This window comes from Strix uralensis, chromosome 4 (genome assembly GCF_047716275.1).
Source record: "Strix uralensis isolate ZFMK-TIS-50842 chromosome 4, bStrUra1, whole genome shotgun sequence".
NCBI lineage: Eukaryota > Metazoa > Chordata > Aves > Strigiformes > Strigidae > Strix > Strix uralensis.
The window spans coordinates 102,764,473-102,784,451 of NC_133975.1; the positions used below are offsets into that span (position 1 = coordinate 102,764,473).

The 19,979-nt window shown below is 37.3% G+C and overlaps 1 protein-coding gene across 5 annotated transcripts in view; it reads right to left on the reverse strand.

The window, feature by feature from the left end:
• Positions 1-9,796: 9,796 nt before the first annotated feature.
• Positions 9,797-19,979, reverse strand: part of STRN3 (striatin 3) — a 68,862-nt gene continuing 58,679 nt past the window's right edge. For 4 of the 5 annotated variants that reach the window (XM_074868240.1, XM_074868242.1, XM_074868241.1 and 1 more), the window contains 6 exons: positions 17,701-17,822; positions 15,950-16,117; positions 15,546-15,686; positions 14,049-14,156; positions 11,603-11,689; positions 9,797-11,494 (listed from right to left, as the gene is read on the reverse strand). In XM_074868240.1, coding sequence (XP_074724341.1) covers positions 11,325-11,494; positions 11,603-11,689; positions 14,049-14,156; positions 15,546-15,686; positions 15,950-16,117; positions 17,701-17,822 — 796 coding nt within the window. In that variant the 3' untranslated portion in view covers positions 9,797-11,324. The remainder of the gene's footprint in view (positions 11,495-11,602; positions 11,690-14,048; positions 14,157-15,545; positions 15,687-15,949; positions 16,118-17,700; positions 17,823-19,979) is intronic. The other variant, XM_074868239.1, reaches the window with a different exon arrangement.

The following is a 19,979-nucleotide window of genomic DNA, read 5'->3' on the forward strand; positions in this document are numbered from 1 at the left end:
AATAGCAAGGATACTATTCATACAAATGTTTTAATTTGAATGAGTCAATATCAAAGTTTTAGTTATTGTTCATACTAGGTATGATGCTAGTTGAATCTTTTGAACGTAAATTGCATGCCAGCTAGTAAAATCACATTTTCCTCTCCCACTTTGTTTTCGCTATTGCAAAGGAGGCAGCAGCTTTACTCATGTCATTCATTCATCAAGGAAAAAGCAGGTCTGGATCTCTGGTACACAGAAACCTGCGGAGCTAAAGATGCAAATATTTCCATTTCACAGGAATGGTGATGCCATATTACTTGCACCCTTCATACAGCCCGATTTATGCTGAGGTAGGAAGTGGGTACAGAAAATACTTTTTTGTGAGCACAGTTTTGATCTGGAAAAGACAGTAGTGGAATACAGATAACAGGATTGAGACCTGGTGAGATACAAAGCCAGGGTGGAAAGGATGTGTACTGTGCTGTAAGTAGAAGGTAAGTTTGGAGGAAGAGCAGCATGGTAGAGGGTAGCAGTCATGATTTGAAGCTGTTTTGGGTAAGAAGGCAGGTAAAGCCACAGTACAAGGGTTCTGTTTTATGCTGCTGGACCAAGCCATACAAAGAATGTGAACAGAGCTGCAGCTACTATCACTTGTGCAAACTCCATTTAGGAACATTGCTGCAGGTATTAGGACTGTCAGTCAAGAATATGGCCTGCAGGGGATTCTGGTCTCTAGTGAGACTGATGGAAACCTGTATGATGAAAACCATGGCAAGGGGGCAGGACTAGATGGTCTTCAATAGGTCCCATCCAACGCAAACTATTCTGTGATTCACTATGTCCTATTTCCCCGAATAGTACTCGCATGGCTCAGGGGACCTCAAATTTGCAAGCCCACTGCTGACAACATACCACTGCACATAAAAAAAAAAAAAATTAAGATTCCTTCACTTAGAAAAGAGTGGAAGATTCCGAGTTTAGTGGTTGAGGTACTTACTGCAACTCCCAGAGCTGTTTCTGAATTTTACATTAAATAGTAGTTAACACAGTCCAAAACTCATCCTTCCCAGTGGAGCTCCCAGAACAACCTAAATTTACAAAGTTGTATTAATTTGATGTCCTAAATAAATTGAAATTACTTTTTGTACTATGTTAACTTCCAGTAAGGGCTGCAACCTACAGCCATGCATTGGTTAGGACACACCTGAGCACTGGAATCATTCACTGCCAGAAGACCAAGGAAGACACCAAATTTGTTTCTTACATTTCCTGGGTGAATTCTTTACTCATAGGTTAGTTTATATCTAAAAGAAGTGTGCAACTTCCTCTGACAGTGGCAGTATGCCTTTCTCAGTCCTGGAAGGAACTGCAGGCCGGGGTCTATGATTCTGCCTCCGGGGCACCTCAAATTTTACACCTCACACAAAACTTAGGCATTTAGATCCTCTCTGACCATGAATTACCTAGTATAAATATTTTGATAGTGTGACTCTTTCCAGCTATACACTTGTCTGACAAGTGCAGTATGTAGGAAAAGCAGGTATACAGGCCAGGACTCAAGGTCAGTAAACTGCAGAGAAGTCTTCATACTGCCACACCTGTGACCTGGTAGCAAAAGTCTTTTATATTGCATCTTCAATCAGAGTGCAAGAACAACAGGTCTCAGAAGATGATCTTTATTACTGTTTGAGAAAATTAATATTGAACCAGCAAGGAAAAAGAAAGATCCAAAAGTAAGACCATCCTAATATTCTTAAGAGAAAACAATCCCTTTTAAAGTTGGGGGTTTTTTTGCCTTTCTAAATCAATGCCAATAAAGAAGAGCTATATAATAACCAGCCAAAACACGTTTGCATCAAAAGCCAGTAACTATACTTCTCCAATAATTTCTTCCAATAACTTAAGTAATTTTGAGGTGGGAAGAGAGGAGGAAGAAGGGGGGCTTTTTTGGGGCACCTACAAAGTAGTATAGTTCCATTAGAGCAGTAGTTTCTCCTAAAAATGTTCTTAATTACTTTTATTTGCATTTCATATTAGTGTTGTCACATAAGCCTTCTCTTCTACCAAGTATGGCCCCATGCAATACAGATATTATATTTTTATCTCCCCTGTTCTGAAGAAGAAAAGTGGTGACAACTTCTTATACCTTGCTTTTAAGCCATATTTCTAATGGGGCAACTCTCAATATCTCTGCCTAGCTCCATCAGTTTTGTCACTTTCCTTCCTTTCATTAGGCTGAAGGGTAAGCCAGCTCCAGAAAGCATCAAAGCCACAAAAATCACAGAAAATTTCTTTGTTGCACGCAAGTGCCACAAGAAGGCCTGAGTGCATTGTCAAAGAAGATCAACTTGCATCTTAAACAAACTGCCTGGAAACTGGAGGCTTAGATCCCCCTAATAAAATCAATCAAAAAAAAAAATCTTACTGACTGGCTTTGGTTTGGACTTGAGACAGTAAACATAAATGGTTTTCTTGAGAAGCTGAAGCAGAATGTGTTTGAGTAGCTTATGACCAATTGTCATCCAGATATAGACATCAAACATATGGAAACCTCCACTGAACAGTTTATAATTTGAATATTAATAACTTTCCAGTTATATATGTCTAGCAACTGGAGCACACATTATTTTGCCCTTTTTGCCTTCAACAGGAATTTTGCCTCTGGCTTTAGCTGAAGGAAGAACACGTCCTGAAAATTTGCTGTCTATAATTAAATCCAAGGTCTTAATCTCTGCTTTGAAGCAAATGCCCACTTTAAATTTAATCTCATTAGGATCAAAATTTCCTTTCTTTTCAAACAATCAAGTTTGGTTAGTGAAGTATCCTTGATCATAAGCCACTTTCATTACCTGAAGAGTACTTATTGTCTTATTACTCTAAAATTTATTTACATTCATCTGTGCCTACATACAAATGAATACTGTATCCTTACTATTTTTCATTACATTCCACAACCAAAGCAGTTGTCTGTAAACACTAGCAGGGTCAGCTGAACTCTAGCCATCCCAGGATAATGAAGGGAAACAGTACTGCTTTGGCCAGTTTGTTTACTGCAGCTGGAAGAAGCAGGTAGCATCGCTTCCTGGCTGCCAAGAGGCCTAACCCCATGCTGAGGGCACTTTCTGGAAGCCAGGCACTCTCAGTTTGAATATACCCTCAGCCTCAGGGTATAACTGAACCTACAGCTGAACTTCATACTGGACCAGTTCCTAAGACACCACCATGAGAACTCTGCATAGCTGTTTTTGCTAACAAATGCTAACTAAACTTTTCCAGACTTTGCTGAGGTCAGATACGGCCTTTACTACTTAACAGCAATCAGCGTATGGTAGAATGTAAGCAAAGGGATAAGAACTATTTTTCTGCCCTGGTGTATGCGATCAGATTACAAATATGATAAACAATTATCTGCCAAAGAATACAAGTGAGAGACAACAACAAGTCAAAAGACTGGCAAGGTTCAGGAAAATAGTTTGAATTAGATGGGAAAACAAAAATTACTTATTAACTTAGCACTACTTTTAAATTTTTGTTAAGTTTCAAATCAAACAAACTATACTATTAGAATAGTCTTTTTTAAATCAAAACCAAATTCACAGTTTCTGGAATTCTCTGACACTTACCCCTTGGGTATTTTAATAATATACTACTTGTTCAGAAGAGGAAGATGGGGAGACAACAGCTTTCTACCATCTAAACATTCTAAACCAGGCAAGGTACACAACGTTGTCCTGTTGAACTAATTCTGGTGAGGACTAGGAGCCAGTTTAGAAACAAAACAGAACTGTCTGGCACAGCATGCTGGTAGCAAATACATCAACAAGGACTTTACTTGCCAATGGTCTGATTTGCTCAAGTCTAAACACAGACTAGACTAACACACACAATTAAGAGAAAGTGACCACGATCAGTTGCCTCTATAAGCCCAAATATCTGCCAAAAAAAAAAAGTTTCTGACAGAATGTAATGCATATGCACCATGGAAACTGTCAGGTATTTGGTCACTCAAACTGGGGAAAGTATTTCCAGCCTCTGTTAGCTAAATCATCTTAACAGAAAACTACACTTAGTAAGACTGGCAGAATCAGTCATCTGAGTTACTAAAGGAAAAGAGTCAAAGCACTAATTCAGGAAGCTAAAATATAGCACCTGCTTTAGTAACAACTACCCTAGTAACAAGGTGGTATTGAAAACCACTTTAAAAGATTTGCTGTCATTAAGACATGATGGTATTTCTAAGTAGCACAGAAAAAATCCAGGTAATGTAATCCAGGGAAAACCTCTGGCTACTGTCCAGACCACCAAAAGCACCAGGCACATAAAAGGGAGCTATGACTCAGACTTCAACGTACTGCCACCGCACACAGAGTGTCTGCAGGACTGTGCAAGGAGCTTCTGCTTTCGAGCTCCTGCCATCAGCACTAGCAGCTGCCAACTGCTGCTTCCCCCAGAGGCCTGATGCTCCTCACCGACAGAGCCACTGCAGTCTGCCTATGCACAGGGCAGCGGCAACGGCCCCACACCCTCCTCTGTGCCTCCCTGCGTGCTGCACATAGGATATTTTTCTAAGAGAACTGAAGGGTTTGGGTTTTTTTTGCTCCCAGCCATTGTTGAGATTTCAGGGAAGGAAGACATCACTTCAGCATGAAGCAGCAGCTCTTTATTCCCACTGAATTATAAGAATTTAGATGCAAGATGCCTCTCATCAAATGGGAAGCTTTTTCCTCAGAAAAGCTCTCTCTTGGAAAGAAAACCCCCACATATTAATTAAAAAACAACTCAACAACATGAAATCCACCCATTTCAAGGTACAAAAGAGCAGCTGGAGAGGAAATACACCTGGAACAATAGGAAAAAATAGGCTTAAAAAAACCCAACCAGGCCAATCACCAGAGTCACCAATAGCCTATGACCCCCTTGGCCAGTCCTTTTGTGAGGGAAAAACATGTCCCCTTGCCAGACACCGTTCAAAAGCAAAAACACAGCAGCTCTCAGGCTTGGTCTGTGGAGTGCCCAGGTGCAATTGGTTGCTCCCCATGCCCAGCCTCCAGACTCACCAGGGTTGCTCCAGGCTGGCAGCCAGAGAAGAAGCCATAGCCCTCAACAGTCACATGGCAAGTCAAGCTGCAGGTGAAGGCAAGGGAGAAGCCTTGGGAAACACCTCAGGGATGTGAGAGTGACCAACAGTGGACAACTTAAGCAGCTCCCCCCCTCCACCAACACCAAAATGGCCACAGGTGGGCAGGGAGGGCATGTGTCCTGCCCTGCCTACTCACAGCTTTCTGCTGGACTCCTGTGGCTCCGCCCCACCCCCAGCCCAGATTCAGCCATTCCCGCCTTCTCCAGGTGGCACTGCCAGGTGAGCCTCATCAGCTCTGCCCCACCCATGGCAGGTGGGCCATAAGCCTCTGTGCACCCAGCTTATAAGGTCATCCTCTCAATAGTTAAAATGGACACGTATTTCTGTAGGTCACACATGGATTCATGACCTAACATTTGTAAGAGCTACTCTTTCCTCCTACAGGTTTCTCAAAGCCTCTAGAGCTTTCAAGTAAACCTGAAAGTTGAGACAAAAGCAGATGGAAGAAGGAAGTTAGCAAGTCAGCTAGCACTAATGAATGCTTAAAACCGAATAGAATTAAAAACCTTTATAATGTTATCAAAAATGTTCAGCTGCAAAAAAGCTGCTCTTCAAGTTACACTGAAAACTGCTTAAAAAAAATTGGTCGCATAGCCGATCCTATTTATTGTCAGAAAACCTGAGGATAGAGCTGCAAATCTTTCTCTTTTGGTGGTATTGTCCCTTCAGGTTAAAAGGTCTCCAATACATCCAAGTCAAAGATACCCCAAAAGCAAATGCTCCTTGATCACCAAGTGAAATACTTATTCTAAGGTGTCCACTACTATCTGAAGTAGAATAGAGTGTTTCACCTTAAGAGGTTATAAATCTCGCCTCGTAACTTTTGTTTATTTTTAGTTTTATTTGCAAGACCACACTTTTCAAAGGCTTAATGCCATTTGTAAAGAATGGGGCAGTATCAATACTTCTGTACTTCGCTAAAAGATACAGGTCCCAGTAACAATCTCTTTAAAAGAGGCAGCCTTTAACCCACACAACAAGATCACAATTAAATTCCTACCTGTAGTCTCAATTTCACAAGTATATTTATAAATTCACAGCAGTGATGTTTTAATTTATAAAGTTTTAAATTCTGTAATAAATCCATTAATTTGAATTAATTTAAAATGAGAGCATCAAAAGTCTCACAGTACTCATAAGATTTAAGTAACAGAACACTATATTCTCCATGTAACTGAAGACAACTGTGTATGTTGTTTGCATATGAAGATTTTTAAATGGTTAAAGTTGCTATTTGCTAGCTGTTAGAGGTGAATAGCTAACAACTATCAATAGCTTAGATTCCCAACACAGAACATAAAGTAGAGCCATATGCTTATACAAATCAGTTCTTCTCTCTCCTCCAGTTAAAACAGCATGCTAGAGATTTAGTGTTACTCTGGACAATGTTGTTATAGCACTACATACAACCAAAGCAAGAATTCTTCTACTGCCAGATAAAATGCCCTAGCACTGCTCCTAGACTCTGTTGTGCGCTAGGATGGTTAAGGGTTGACCAATGGTTGGCCTCCCCAGTTATTTTGCTTCAGGAAAACCAGACCAAATCAGCTGGAACACTGGGCGTGACATTCCAGGAGGAAATATTACCAATACCAAATGCAAAATGTATGGGAAATAATAATTAGAAAATTGAAGATCTCCTAACAAGGTTCTAGATCACAAAAAAACCCCAGGCCTTACTGACATCAGTTTCATGTGCATCTACAGAAATTACACCACAGCTACTGTTAAAGAACACAACAACTTTCAGTTTACTGTCTTCAGAAGAGAGTTTTACAGCACTGAAGTCAGAGGTTCAGTGATTCTTGAAAAAAAGAAGCTTACAACCTAGACTACCCTACATTGCCTCCTTTTCATTACTAGGGATCTCACCAGAAATAATTTAACTTTCCTAAACTCAGTAAATATTCACAGATAGAAGTATTTTGTTGCTATACATGCACTTTCAGAAAGTCTGAATGACCTCTCTTATGGGGGGGCCGTTAAGATAATCAGGTAAGAGGGAAGACTAAAAAGAATCACAGAATCACCTAGGTTGGAAAGGACCTTGAAGATCATCTAGTCCAACCGTTAACCTAGCACTGACAGTTCCCAACTACACCATTTCCCTCAGCGCTATGTTGACCCTAAACACCTCCAGGGATGGGGACTCCACCACCTCCCTGGGCAGCCCATTCAAGTCAGTCAAAATTTGGTTCTATGTTAAATTTAGAAAAAAAGCAATTCATTTTGATGACATTTATAATGTTTTGTAGCTTGAACTATTTATTTTTAAAAATCTATTAATATAAGCCATTTAGTCTGCATAGGACTCAAGGATGTGTATTCTCCAAGTATCAAAAGAACAAGTATTAAACATGGAACTTAAATCTTCATTCATGCTCACCTCAGATGTAGCATTTAAAAACAATTCTGGAACCTTCTGGTTTTGTTAATTTCTTTTTTAAAAGTTCTTTAAAAAGAACATAAATACATACATATACACACATGCACTGTAGTGAAACCAAACACAACTGAAAGGTAAAGTCAGTCATATTGTCATACCACATACCTTATCTGGGAGGAAAAAGTTACACTCATTTTCCCATCAGGATTTATGTAGACCACCTTATCTACGTGTTTAGGCTCCCTGCAAAAATACCAGTTGCTCAACTGGGATGCATTGTTTGAGACACCTTTTATGTGATAAGGTAGCTAGAAAAAATAGCAGTCAGCACTGTGTGACCAAGAAGCTTTCCACTGATTTGAGATGGGAAGTGCTAGAGAAGCACATAATATTAAGTATGCTAGGACAGAGAGTGCTATCAGTTTTGAAATAAATCAGTTAACACAAAATAGGAGAAACGGACAGCCTCTGACAATGTATCCTCAAGCCCATGGAGTTTTTCCACTAGGAAAACCTACCAACTATCTCCTGGCACATGAATTCTTCCTTAGGATTTCTAAATTAGGGAAGGTTCTTGATCAGAGCTTGTTACACCTTTTTTCAGATGTATTTGATACTTATGTAGACAACCACTCATCTGCTTAAACCTGTTCCTACAACAAAAAGCAAGATGGGGAGTAAGTCTGTTAACATCAATCATACCGTAAATGGTAAATGTACTATTAAACACATTCAGGTATCTTTCCATTCAGGTTCTGAGTGCAAGTCCTTTGGATCTTACACAACAGAATTAAATCAGTCCTTTCATAAGTTGAGGTGTTTTTGCTAAATGAAAACATTTATTTCAGCACTATCATCATCTTCCCATCACCAGTACTACAGCTCTTCTGTTCTAAAAAACAGAAACCAAATAAAGGTTTTAGCATGTTATACCCCACAATAAACTAAGAGTGTATTAGAGATTGTTGTCAATATTCAATAAATGAAGCCTCACTACAGCATCGGATCCACTATGCATTATTGAACTAAGATGACCATTAAGATTTCAATTAATGAAAATAAGCAAATATTTTTGGTTTTACCATTTCAATTTTAATATAATTAGAAAAAGGTAAATGTTATGCATGGCAATGTTTATTAAACAATCACATTTCATTTTAAGCATTAAAATGCAGCAGTCTGGAAAAGCTGCCAGAAACAATGTTTGGCTTCAGAAAAGGCAATTATGAAATCACTTCCAATAAAATTCAAATACTCTCTTGTCTGTTGATTAGTTGAATGCTTTAGACTGGAAGGAACAAAAAGTGCAAATCAGCTGAACGTTACTTTCAAAAGTAAAGTCTTAGTGTCCTACAAGCAGTTACTGAAAGGCCTCACTTCAATCTTCATGATAAAGGACAAAATTCTCCAATTTCTATATAATTATAATTTACTGTAACATTTCAAACAATGTAATATTATTACTAAAAAAAAAAATTTCAGAATATAACTGCAGTATAGTATTCTGCCTACCATGAGCACCTTTGTTTCCTTTTTTTTTTTTTTAATCTAATTTGCTTGACATGAGATGGCATGAGATACATTCTCACTGCAAAACCGCAAACTTACATGGAACAATACAGTTACAACCACTTATAGGAACATGTTCTAGCTTAAGGTAATTTATACCTAAACATACTACTTTTACATGAAAATCTAAGATTCATATTGTGGCATTCTGTTTCTGCTGATACACTTTCAGGAAAGTGACTCATCACAGAGTAGCTAAATGTTGACCTGCAGCTTAGCTTTTTGAGCATCATCTCGGAGGACTTGTAAAGAAATGGACAAAGGTTAATAGATAACATTTGACATATGGGCAAATTTTAAGCATTTAGAAATTAATTTATTTTTTTTTAAAATGCAGCACAATGATTCAGTGGCAGTTTGAAATAAAAACATATCCTTCTGGCTCCTAAATCACTTGAGAATCACTTCATATATGGACATAGTGAAAAACATTGTGATTATCATCTTATAAAGGCTCTAAGAATACACTAGCAATTTTCAATTTGTTTTGTAAAAATCTTTAAAAATATTGTGGAAACATGTTCTTATATGTGGGTACTCCTGCTTGAAATTGAACAGTTGGTTGATGTCCAGACAACTATTACAATTTTCCAAAAGCAAAGCAGCTTATAAGCATAATAAACAAATGGTCATTTTACTAAAATTTAGACCTCATTTAGTAATTTGTAGAATGACACTTTCAAACTGTGCAACACAAAATAATGTAGCCAACAGTAACATACAGGTACACCATTTAATATTTATTATATGCATTTTATATACATTATTTTTCAACAGCTGTACTTTTGCTATGTGGTACAATCTTAAAAATTTGCTGATTCATAGTTTGTAAAACAGAAACCTTACAAAACTCATCAAAACTCGCAAACTGATCAGAAAAGTTTTGTGGAAGACTAGAAAAAATACTTTATTGTATTAATCATGCATTACACAAACAAAATCTTTAGTTACACCATAAACTGAAGCACATCTGAAAATAAAATAAAAGCAGGGAATAACTAGTCAAAACACAGCAGATTTATGAATCTTGAATCAACTACTTTTGTATTCTATTTGAAACGCAAATAAAAATAATTTTCACTCCAAAAGTTCTGAAACAAGATTGTTTTTTGGAATCAACTCCACTCCAGGTACTTAAGCAGAGGAAAAAGAATTTCTTGGTTTGCAACTTTAGAATTATCAAATGTCCCATTTTTCTCATCTATTTTAGACTGTTCAAAGAGTGCCATAACAGATATACAGGGCCCTTTAACACACTACATAAAAGGATATAAAGACCAACAAAAAGTGAAATAAATAACAATAGGCCATTAGCAAGATGGGTAATCCTTGATAAATAAACTCGTAAATACAGTAAGATGTACAAAATATCACATAGTGATAGGATGCCAAGATTAATTTTTTTTTTTTAAAGAGTTCATTCGGGGGTGTTAACCCCTCTGTGTTTCATTTGAACACATTTTACAGTCCTTTATTTATGAAGACAGTTATGCGATGATGATGAATTAGCATCCTTATGCAAGGACTTAGCTGAGCTGTATTAGGCAAAAGAAGGGAAGAGTGTGGTTACACGGCAGCGGGTCAGTGAGATCTCTGTGTTTTAGGGTTCTATAATGCAGAAAAACATTATCAATACAATCTTGAGCACTGTTGTGACAGGCTAAATATATAAAAAGACTTATAAAAACTAGAATTTTATCCAAACATTTTGTGCAACTAATGCTAAAATATTTTAAGTTAAATTTCCTTTTCTTTAAAGCAAAATAAAAGTTTAAAAGGGGAATCTGTGGCATTCAACTGATAAACAGAAGATTACTAAGAGATGAAAAGAAAGCTACTCTTGGAGCTCACTTCCCCCCACAAGAGCACCACATTCCTAACCCTAAGGCAGCACACAGAGTCCAAAATAAAAGTCTTTTGTAAGATCAGACTCCACGTTTGCTTAAAGACACCTAAAGAACAGACATACGCTCAGTTCATATCCAGTCAAGGCTACAAATACTGGTTTTCTTTTTTGTATTTCTCCCCACCCCCCCAAATACAGTAATTACAGTTAAATGAATGAGCCTGACATTGTTCAAGATGTGGTGACTTTTCACCAACTTACACCTGCCCCACATAAGAGCCTTCAACCAGGCAGATCAGATGTAGTGTCTTATTGGTAACCTTATCATTGATGGCAGTGACGCATTCCCTCTTTTTTGTCCAAACAGACCTGCTGTTATGATGCAGGTTTATTCCGCTATGTCACACAAATACTTTGGCAAGGGCATCAGCTCCTGCACTGGCAATATATGCTTTTGATGGATGAAATGCTACATCATATATTGATTCATCCAGCTTTTTCCTATGAGCGGTTATTTCTTGCACACATGTCTTGCTGTCCAAATTCCATAACCTAATGGAACAATCATGGCCTGTTTAGGGAAAAAAAAAGGACAAAAGACAAAGTTAGATTTGTCAGACACTTAAGTGCATCATAAATGTAAAATTTATAGAGATACAGAATAAGAAAAAGCCCTTACTTCCAGACATTAAATAGATTCCATTAGGATCTACAGCTAGACTTGTGACAGCATCCAAGTGAGCAACCATAGAATGGATCATTTTACCTAAAAGCAAAATAAACAGTGAATTTCCTGTGAAGTGCTGTTTCTTTTAAAAATAACATTCCCATTAAACGCAATATAGAATAACATGCTTGTTTAGATTCCAATAATATCTGAATGATATTAGAAATTAAGTTTCAACTGCAGACTCTTGTATAAGCATATGGATAAATGACGCAACTCTCAAAAAGGCATTCCCATTATAAGCACTCTTTTTATCCATCTGGCATCTTTACCGGTAGCAATGACTATGAAGACCAATCCTAAAACAACTGGGTGAGAACCTCAATTTTTAGTCTCTTAAATGTCCTAATACCTACCCCAGTAGGACAAAGTCTTGACAAAGCTTTTTAGAAAGGGACTTACTGAGTCATACTAAAGATCCATCTATCTCTGTCGTTGCTAGGAGGGTATTGATGATAAACCAGGGAAGAAAATAATACCAAGGCAACTATAAGTGATACTTGCCCAGAATACTCTCCAGCTTCTAATAATTAACTGTTCAGTTATGTCACCAACCAGAGATGTTATCTCTGCATTTAACTACTCTTAATGCATTTCTTTTCAGTGACCTCCATTCCTGGACTCTTACATCATCTTTTAGCATGTCACAATGCTTTTTGGAAGGAGTTCCAAAATGTTTAACTGCACATAAGAATAACCACCTCTTTCTGTTTTGAACGTTGTAACCTGTTGGGGGTTATCAACTGAACCTTAGTTCATGTATTGGAAAAGAGAGCAAATAAATCCCTGTAAGACCATGACCAACATGAGGAAAGCATATCATCTTTGCCCAGTTGGCTGTCTTCCTGACAAATCTCAGCCCATTTCGTTTCTAAGATTCTTCCTGAAGAAGCTAAAAACTACTGAAGATCTCTGATCAACTTTTTAACCATTCTCTGAAACATTTTAATTTGGCTATATCCCTTTTAAGTTAAGGGAGACTGGAGTAACACAAAGTACGCATGTGGATAACACCAAGAATTCATACAAAGGTATTAACAATGATTCTTTTCATTGTTTATTCCTTTCTTCCTTCTAACATGCATTTTTTTGTTCTGACTGCTAAACAACGAACTGACATTTTCATCCAATCTCTTAACTCTGAGGTTTTACCTCCAGTAAGAACAGTCAGCCTAGTGATTATTATTTTATATTATAAAGTTTGTTTTTCCTTACATGCACTGTTTCACATTTATCCACACAGAATTTAATTTGCCCGCTCTTAAGTTTATTAAAATCTTCAGTTCTTCCTCACCAGCCTTTATCTTTAATACCCTGAATTAATGAATATCAGTAAACTGTTAACATACTGTTCCCTATCCAGATGATTCATATTATGTTGAACTATTGCTGATCACTCCAGGACCTGCTAATTTATTTATTTTTTTTCCCCCACAAAATGACCATTTACTTCTACCTTCTGTTTCCTGTCTTTAACCTGATTATTTGTTCATGCGATATTTTTCTCCTTATTCTACATCTTTGTTTCTTTAAAGTAATACATTTTAATTTCAGGACCATCACTGCAATGTATTTAATGACCACAATTCAAATACATACATTCATGGCAGGTGAAAAGGAAAAAAAAAAGTCTAGCTTTTTGCCTTTAAAAACAAAAACCCCAAGAACACCATCCCCACTCCGCCCATACCAAACCAAACACACTTAAAACAGGGGGTTGCACATATGCTTTACTTACAAGTCATTTTATGCTGATTATTTTTTTTCTTCCAACTTTGGTGGGATAACATGCAGGAAGTGATTAATAATTTAACAAATGGGAAGTTTATGTTCCTTCTTACATTTATTCCAATCTTTTTGTCATGACAGCGCATGCAGTTTTTCCCTATATCCTTCGTTCCTCTCTTTTCCAGATCCTTTCTGTTTTATAAACTTAACCAGCAACTTAAGTATAACACAGGATTCCTTTGCTACAATGAATTTAGGTTTATTTCTTGCCCCAAGGGGTACTAAGCAGTGTTATTTACTACTGAGAGTTGAAAAACGTAACTGATACATGCTTAGAGTTAAAGGCACGGAAATGATGAAGGCAGGAAGAAAATGGCAGACATATTCTATAAATTAGTAAAGCACTAACTTAAGAGGACCTTCTCGTCCCTCACAACTATCTCTGCCTGTTTTGAGAGAGTATTTTCTGACTGTTGAAGTCACAATTGCAACAGATACCACTATTTCATAGAAAAGGTACTGAAGAAGTTTAATCTTACAAATACCAGAAGTTCTCTTTTGTGTAAAATTGCATCACTAGTAAGTTTTCTACAAATGGATCTTCTCTATGTCCATCCAGATTTACTTTAAACATATTCACACATACAAATTACGTTCTCTTTATCCTTACCCGTTTTGTTGTCAAAAAATTTGATGTGTCTATCTTCATGTGCTGTAATAGTTACAGGAAGTGTGGGATGACTTACTACTTTGTTAATATGATTATTTGATTGTCCACCTAAAAATAATACAAAATAAAAAAATATTCAGCTGCCTTAAAGAAAGGGTTAAAGTTAAAATGAGAATATTTTACCACTACATTTTAGCTTATTATATTAGCTAATATTATCTATAAGCAACATTTTAGGAGCAGCATCAATGAATCTAAGACATAAATAATAGCTTCTTGCTTTACAGGATGGGGCTAAGCCAGGTAGGCTCTAGCCAAGGTACTGTAAGGTTAAAGCTGTACAAGTGGCTTATGCACATGAAAGATTCAAGAGAGACAAACAAAGCAAGCAAGTACTGCAGGGCAGCACTAACCAAGTAGAAATAAACTGTGGCATCTACACGTTTAGCCCACACCTCTTCTACCTCCACATCAAAAAATGTTTAGCTTGGGAAAAAAAAAAAAGGATAGAATCCAAATAACTGAAGTCAACCTAACATTGGATTCTGTCAGATATATTTATGTCTTATTTCAACTTAAAGGAAGAATGCATGGTTTAGAATCTCTTTAGAAGTTTTTAGAATGCTCCTTAAAAAACACTTTATCTTGATATGCCAGCGTTTTAAGGCCTGTTCCCTTCATTTCTGTGCTTAATTTTTGTTGATTCCATTTAAGATTCTCTCTTCAAACTAGGAAAGGTGTTTCTCCAATCTGTGATGTTCTTTCTCACTGTCAATGCCAGTTTTTGCACAAGCTACCCAGAATAAAGCTTTTACAGTTTTGTAACCTGTGTTGAAGTCTTTATATAACCTATTTAATACTGTAAGTATAATCACTAAGTAAACTAGACTACTTGGATGGGAGAAGCAAATTCTCCCCTTGCATTATTCTTTAGGTCTCACTTCATAGAAAGGAATGACCAGAAACTGGAGGTTTTCCTTATAGAACGCTTTCACAGGTTCAAGAAAAGAAGGCTCTTTTGTCTAGAGTTTCACAGATACATAAAATTCTTAGAGCTACACCTTTGTAGCACCTTATTTGTAGCAACAGAATTTCTAATATCAAAAGTTCCACAGGAGACAGTGTTTAATCACAAGCTGTGCAGAATTCTACACTGAACTAATATTCTGCTTAATTCACTTATTTACTTAAGATCCTCCATGTCAAGGCTATATAATAAAAACTGTGTTTTAATACGCAATTCAGACAACTAAATCTTGAGAAAACTTAGCTTAGAGAACAAAAACTGTTGCTTTCACTATCTTTGCTTTCAAATCCTGTTAATCCACAACCTTTTCCATTGTGTCTGTTCCAAGCACTTTTAAATATTTAAGCAACTTCCAAATTGCATGATGCAGGAGAGGAGCAAAACTTTGTCATTTACTTCACCATATAATAAAACTCAGATAAAGGTACCTCATCCAAGATGGATATATAATACAAAAGAGCTTTACTTACCAGATTCTATTTGTGATGAAAGCATTACCACTGACTGGGATGTTTCTAAATCATAGATGACTGTACTGCCAGCATTAAAAGATGCCACCATATGAGCAGGGTCACAACCTATAAAGTCAACTGATGTAGGTATTCCATGCTCTAGAAAGAGACGAAAATGTCTTTAGAAAGAATGAAACACTTCAAATTCCTGCAAGGTCAAACATTTAGTTTGTTTTATAGTCATACTTTAAAGAAGAAGTTTGTTCCCTTCTTTAAAGTAATGCTACAGCACCAGGATTACTTCATTAAAAGGTCTTTTCCCTTTGGTCCTGTTACCTAGTTTTGATAAACAGAGATAATGAGCTTGGACACACCATCAGCTGCCTCATTAACAGATTGTCAAAATCACTGCAAAAGCTTACCTTTCTCTCCATTGTAAGTGCAAATACAGGGCATTTTCTCTGGTGGGTTCCATAATCTAATAGTGCCATCTGCTGAACAAGATAGTAAGTGATTCTTTACACCGCTGTAAGCAAGACCCCAGACTGCATCTGTGTGAGCAATTAATGTGCCAGCTAGAACGTTTGGCTCTGGAAAGAGACAAAAAGTTCAGAAATTAAACTTTTTTAGTAAAGAAACATTAAGTATTTCTTGTACCTCAATATGAATCAAATTCCACCTAAAACTTTCAGATATCTCCCCAGCCCTTCCTGTTTAAGCAACAGCTACAATATTACACAGGAGGTAATTTTGTACAACCATGCCATCTTTCTCACCCCGCCCCCGCAAAAAAAAAAACCAACCAAACAAAAAACCCCACCACACCAAACCAACCAACCCCCACAAACAACTATGTCCGTTTTTCCAGAATGATACACGCTTGCTACCACCTCCTCTCTGAGGCACTTCCACCCAAATTCACCCTTTAAAGACGCTTCTCTGTACAAGGCACAAAAATCAGCTTTCCACTTAAACACTGATGCTTAATGCTTTTTTTACTCAGCGTACTCTGCTGACGCAGGGGCATGCTCTAAAACTCTCAAGCACGCTAATAATTAAAACAAGACTACTTCTGTTGTGGAACAGGGAAACTCATTCTTATTTTCTTCTCCCTGATACTTTATACAGGGGTTTTTAATCTATTCTCTACCAGACTTTGAGAAGTGAGAAAAAAGGATAAAAGGAAAGGAATAAAGCCAGATAAATCACTAAAATTTAGTTTTGAAGAAAATTAAAACCAAGTTGTTCTTGCAAACCAAAGCCCTGCTAACAAACTTTAGGGAGGAAAAACATTCTATTAGAGCTCTCTTTTAAACATAACTTTGTCACTGCAGTAGAGACAGTTCTGTCTGAGGCCCATAAAGTTTATGTCAACAGTCCTACCTGCACAAACAGATCAGTCCATTTTTAATGATTAGACTATATTGAATAAAATTTTAGCAGAGAGGCACCATTTGAGCTATACTGGTTTTAAGGGACAGGGTGCAGTGGTCTTCCTAAATTGGTGCAAGATAGCACTGCTTCCCATCCCTCCCCATCTCACTGCCACAGATTATGCAGCCTGGGTGTTGTATTATCTCATTCATTACATTAGCACAAGGGAGAGAGGAAGAATTCTTGACTCTGTCCCATTCAAACTTCAGTAAGTGATGGAACTGCACCCTTAGAGTTACATTAAACACAAAATGCTGATCACTATCAATGGCAGGAGAGTGATGCACAGTTTTCCAAGCAGTTATCGGCTCTTCAATTTCAGAGACACTGGTTGTGGGAACCGAAATGCAAATCAAACACGGGACATAGAATTTGAGTACACCAATCTTAGTTTTCTGAGAAATTCTTATCAGAAGAAATAATCATTCAAAAATCTGGAATTTCAGTTCAAAGTACTAAGCATGCTTCTTAAAAAAAATAAGAGCTATGATTAATTTTTTCTTTACTGTTTAAACCTGAGAAATTGCCAGTCTTCCTATTACAGTTCTATACAAAGTACATCACCAATGCAAGTGGGAATAAATAATGTTTCCCACGCAGAGAAATTTGAATACACACAATTTAGTTGATAAATGGTAGTTACATTTCACAAAAGCTGTACAAAACATATTATCATCAAGCAGAAAATTAACATTGAAGACAATGGTCATGAGTTGTTCATCTTTCAAAAGGTACTTACCATAGGTATCATATGGATCCACGTTAGGGCTAGGCATGTTCCACCACTGGATGGTTGCATCAATACCACCGCTGAAACACTGTTCTCCATTGGAACTAATTGCCAGTGACAATACAGGTCCACTATTGGGAGACAGAGAAAAAGAAGTTTATTGATACCACCCACAAGACAGAAGTGAAAATTTTACTATGTACTTAAAAAAAATCGGATTAAGTAGTTAAAAAAAAATTCAAACTCCAACAAACAATTCTGTTAAAACCTGTTTTAAGTCTCAACAAGCAATACTAACCTCAGTTAAAATATTCGTAACAGATTAACTAAAACCAAATGCAAGCAATTCAGAGAATACCCCCTTTATTTCTCAGAAGCACCAATAACTACACCTACAAACGGTGAGTTTTTACACAGTGCGTCTATGACAATCAAATAGCTAGCTGTGCTGAAAGGGGTGGTTGTAGCCCCATACACCCCTACTATTTTCTCATCCTATTTTAGGAACTGAGAGCAACTTATGCCCCAGTAAAGTCGTTCAGAAAAATGAACCTAGGAAGAGTACCTTTTGGCCAAGGTTAGACTTTTACTGGTTTAACTTCTTCAACCTGTTTGCTGCGATATTGGACACACACACACAAGCTGTAGCCCAAAGGAAGAAGCAGGTCTACTTTAGACACACTACTAAGACAGGTTTAACTGTATTGTAAATCCATATCCCCAAAATTAGATGCCTGACTCATTTGATGGGCCATGCTTGGGACGTAAGGAGTTTACTGGTTGCTTAAGTGCAGATGAGCAAACTAGAACTACGTATTTGAAGATGGTGAAAAGAAAGTCTGTTGGTTGAATCCACCTACGTATTTGGCAAAGTGAGGAATGAAGCTGGGCTGAAAGGGAATGTTTCTCAAAGCCTGCCTGAGGGGAAAAATAGTAAAATTACTTTGTTACCAGTCTCATTGGAAGTCACAGGGTGAGGATTAGTTCTGTATCAAAATGTCCCCAAACCTTACCTTTTGGTATTCAGTAACAACAGCCCAAATAATAGCCCATATAGACAAAGAAATCTGAAGGAGAATTTAATTGGTCAGTGACCCTCTATCACTCAAAAGAACACCTGTATTTAAACATGAGGACAAATTAGTCACCTGGTCCTAGGGAAGAGTGTTTTATGCTTCAGCTAATACGCACAAAAATAAGACATTAAGTTCTATTGAGTAAGCAGCTTAAGAGGAGAAGGGTGATGACACTATGTGTAGATTTCCTAATACAAACTACTAATTCCTTTTTTTTTTTTTTTTTGGTCAAGGTCAGCACAGGAAGTATTATCTACTTCCATGCTTATCAAAGAGCTGTCGTGAAGCTTACCTGCTAACTGGTTTGGAGACTGGATCTTTAGTTATATAAGCAAAGTACACTCAAACTACCATGACTGGCTATGAACTGCACATTTCTGTCTTGCCTTCTTATTGGAAAGAAGCAAAATTCAAAATTAGTAACTGAGCAGTTAATGCGAGTTGAAAAATCACTAAGAGTTTTGCAAGTCCCAGCTCAACTTGCAAGTGTTACTAACATTGTTTAATTCAGGTTAGCTCACTGTCACCATCTACCACAACAAAGATCTTTCCTTGTTTCAGACTAGTTTGTGCAATCTGCTTTCCCAACATCTTGGGCTAGACTGCAATCAGAAATGAGAATATTTGTTATGGTGTGTAATGAACCACCATTGCCACACAAAGCAAACAAACTTGAGGTGGGAAAGGAGGAAGCCTGGGTTGACACTGCAAGAGAACTGACTGTAGCTATCAGAACTTTACTCAGGTATTAATCAACTTTGTGATTACAACAAACATCTCAGTAATTTCCAAGTTCCCCCAGCCCTGAGGGGCATATGTATGAATTAATATGCATGACCTATGGGTGTATACTTTGGCCTATCCTGGCAATTAAATGTTATCTGTTATTCTTGCTCAAGCCCCTGAAAGATTCAGAACCCTCCTAGATTGATCTCCTGATTTCTCATTCATAGAATCTACATTCAGTGGGTTAGGTTTTTTTGACCTGATGATTGCATCTGTACTTTTAATTTCTCAGTCCTGTACCTGAAGATACTAAGTAAGACTAACAAATTCTACCTTATTTATCTTCTTCACATATTATATATAAAATCCACAGTCCAAGACATGGGCATCACTCAGGTGATTTCATTATTATCTTCTACAGTCACTTCTTTCCCTTGCAACTAACCACATTTGCCACTTCCTGTTCTTCTTGTGTTATCATGGACT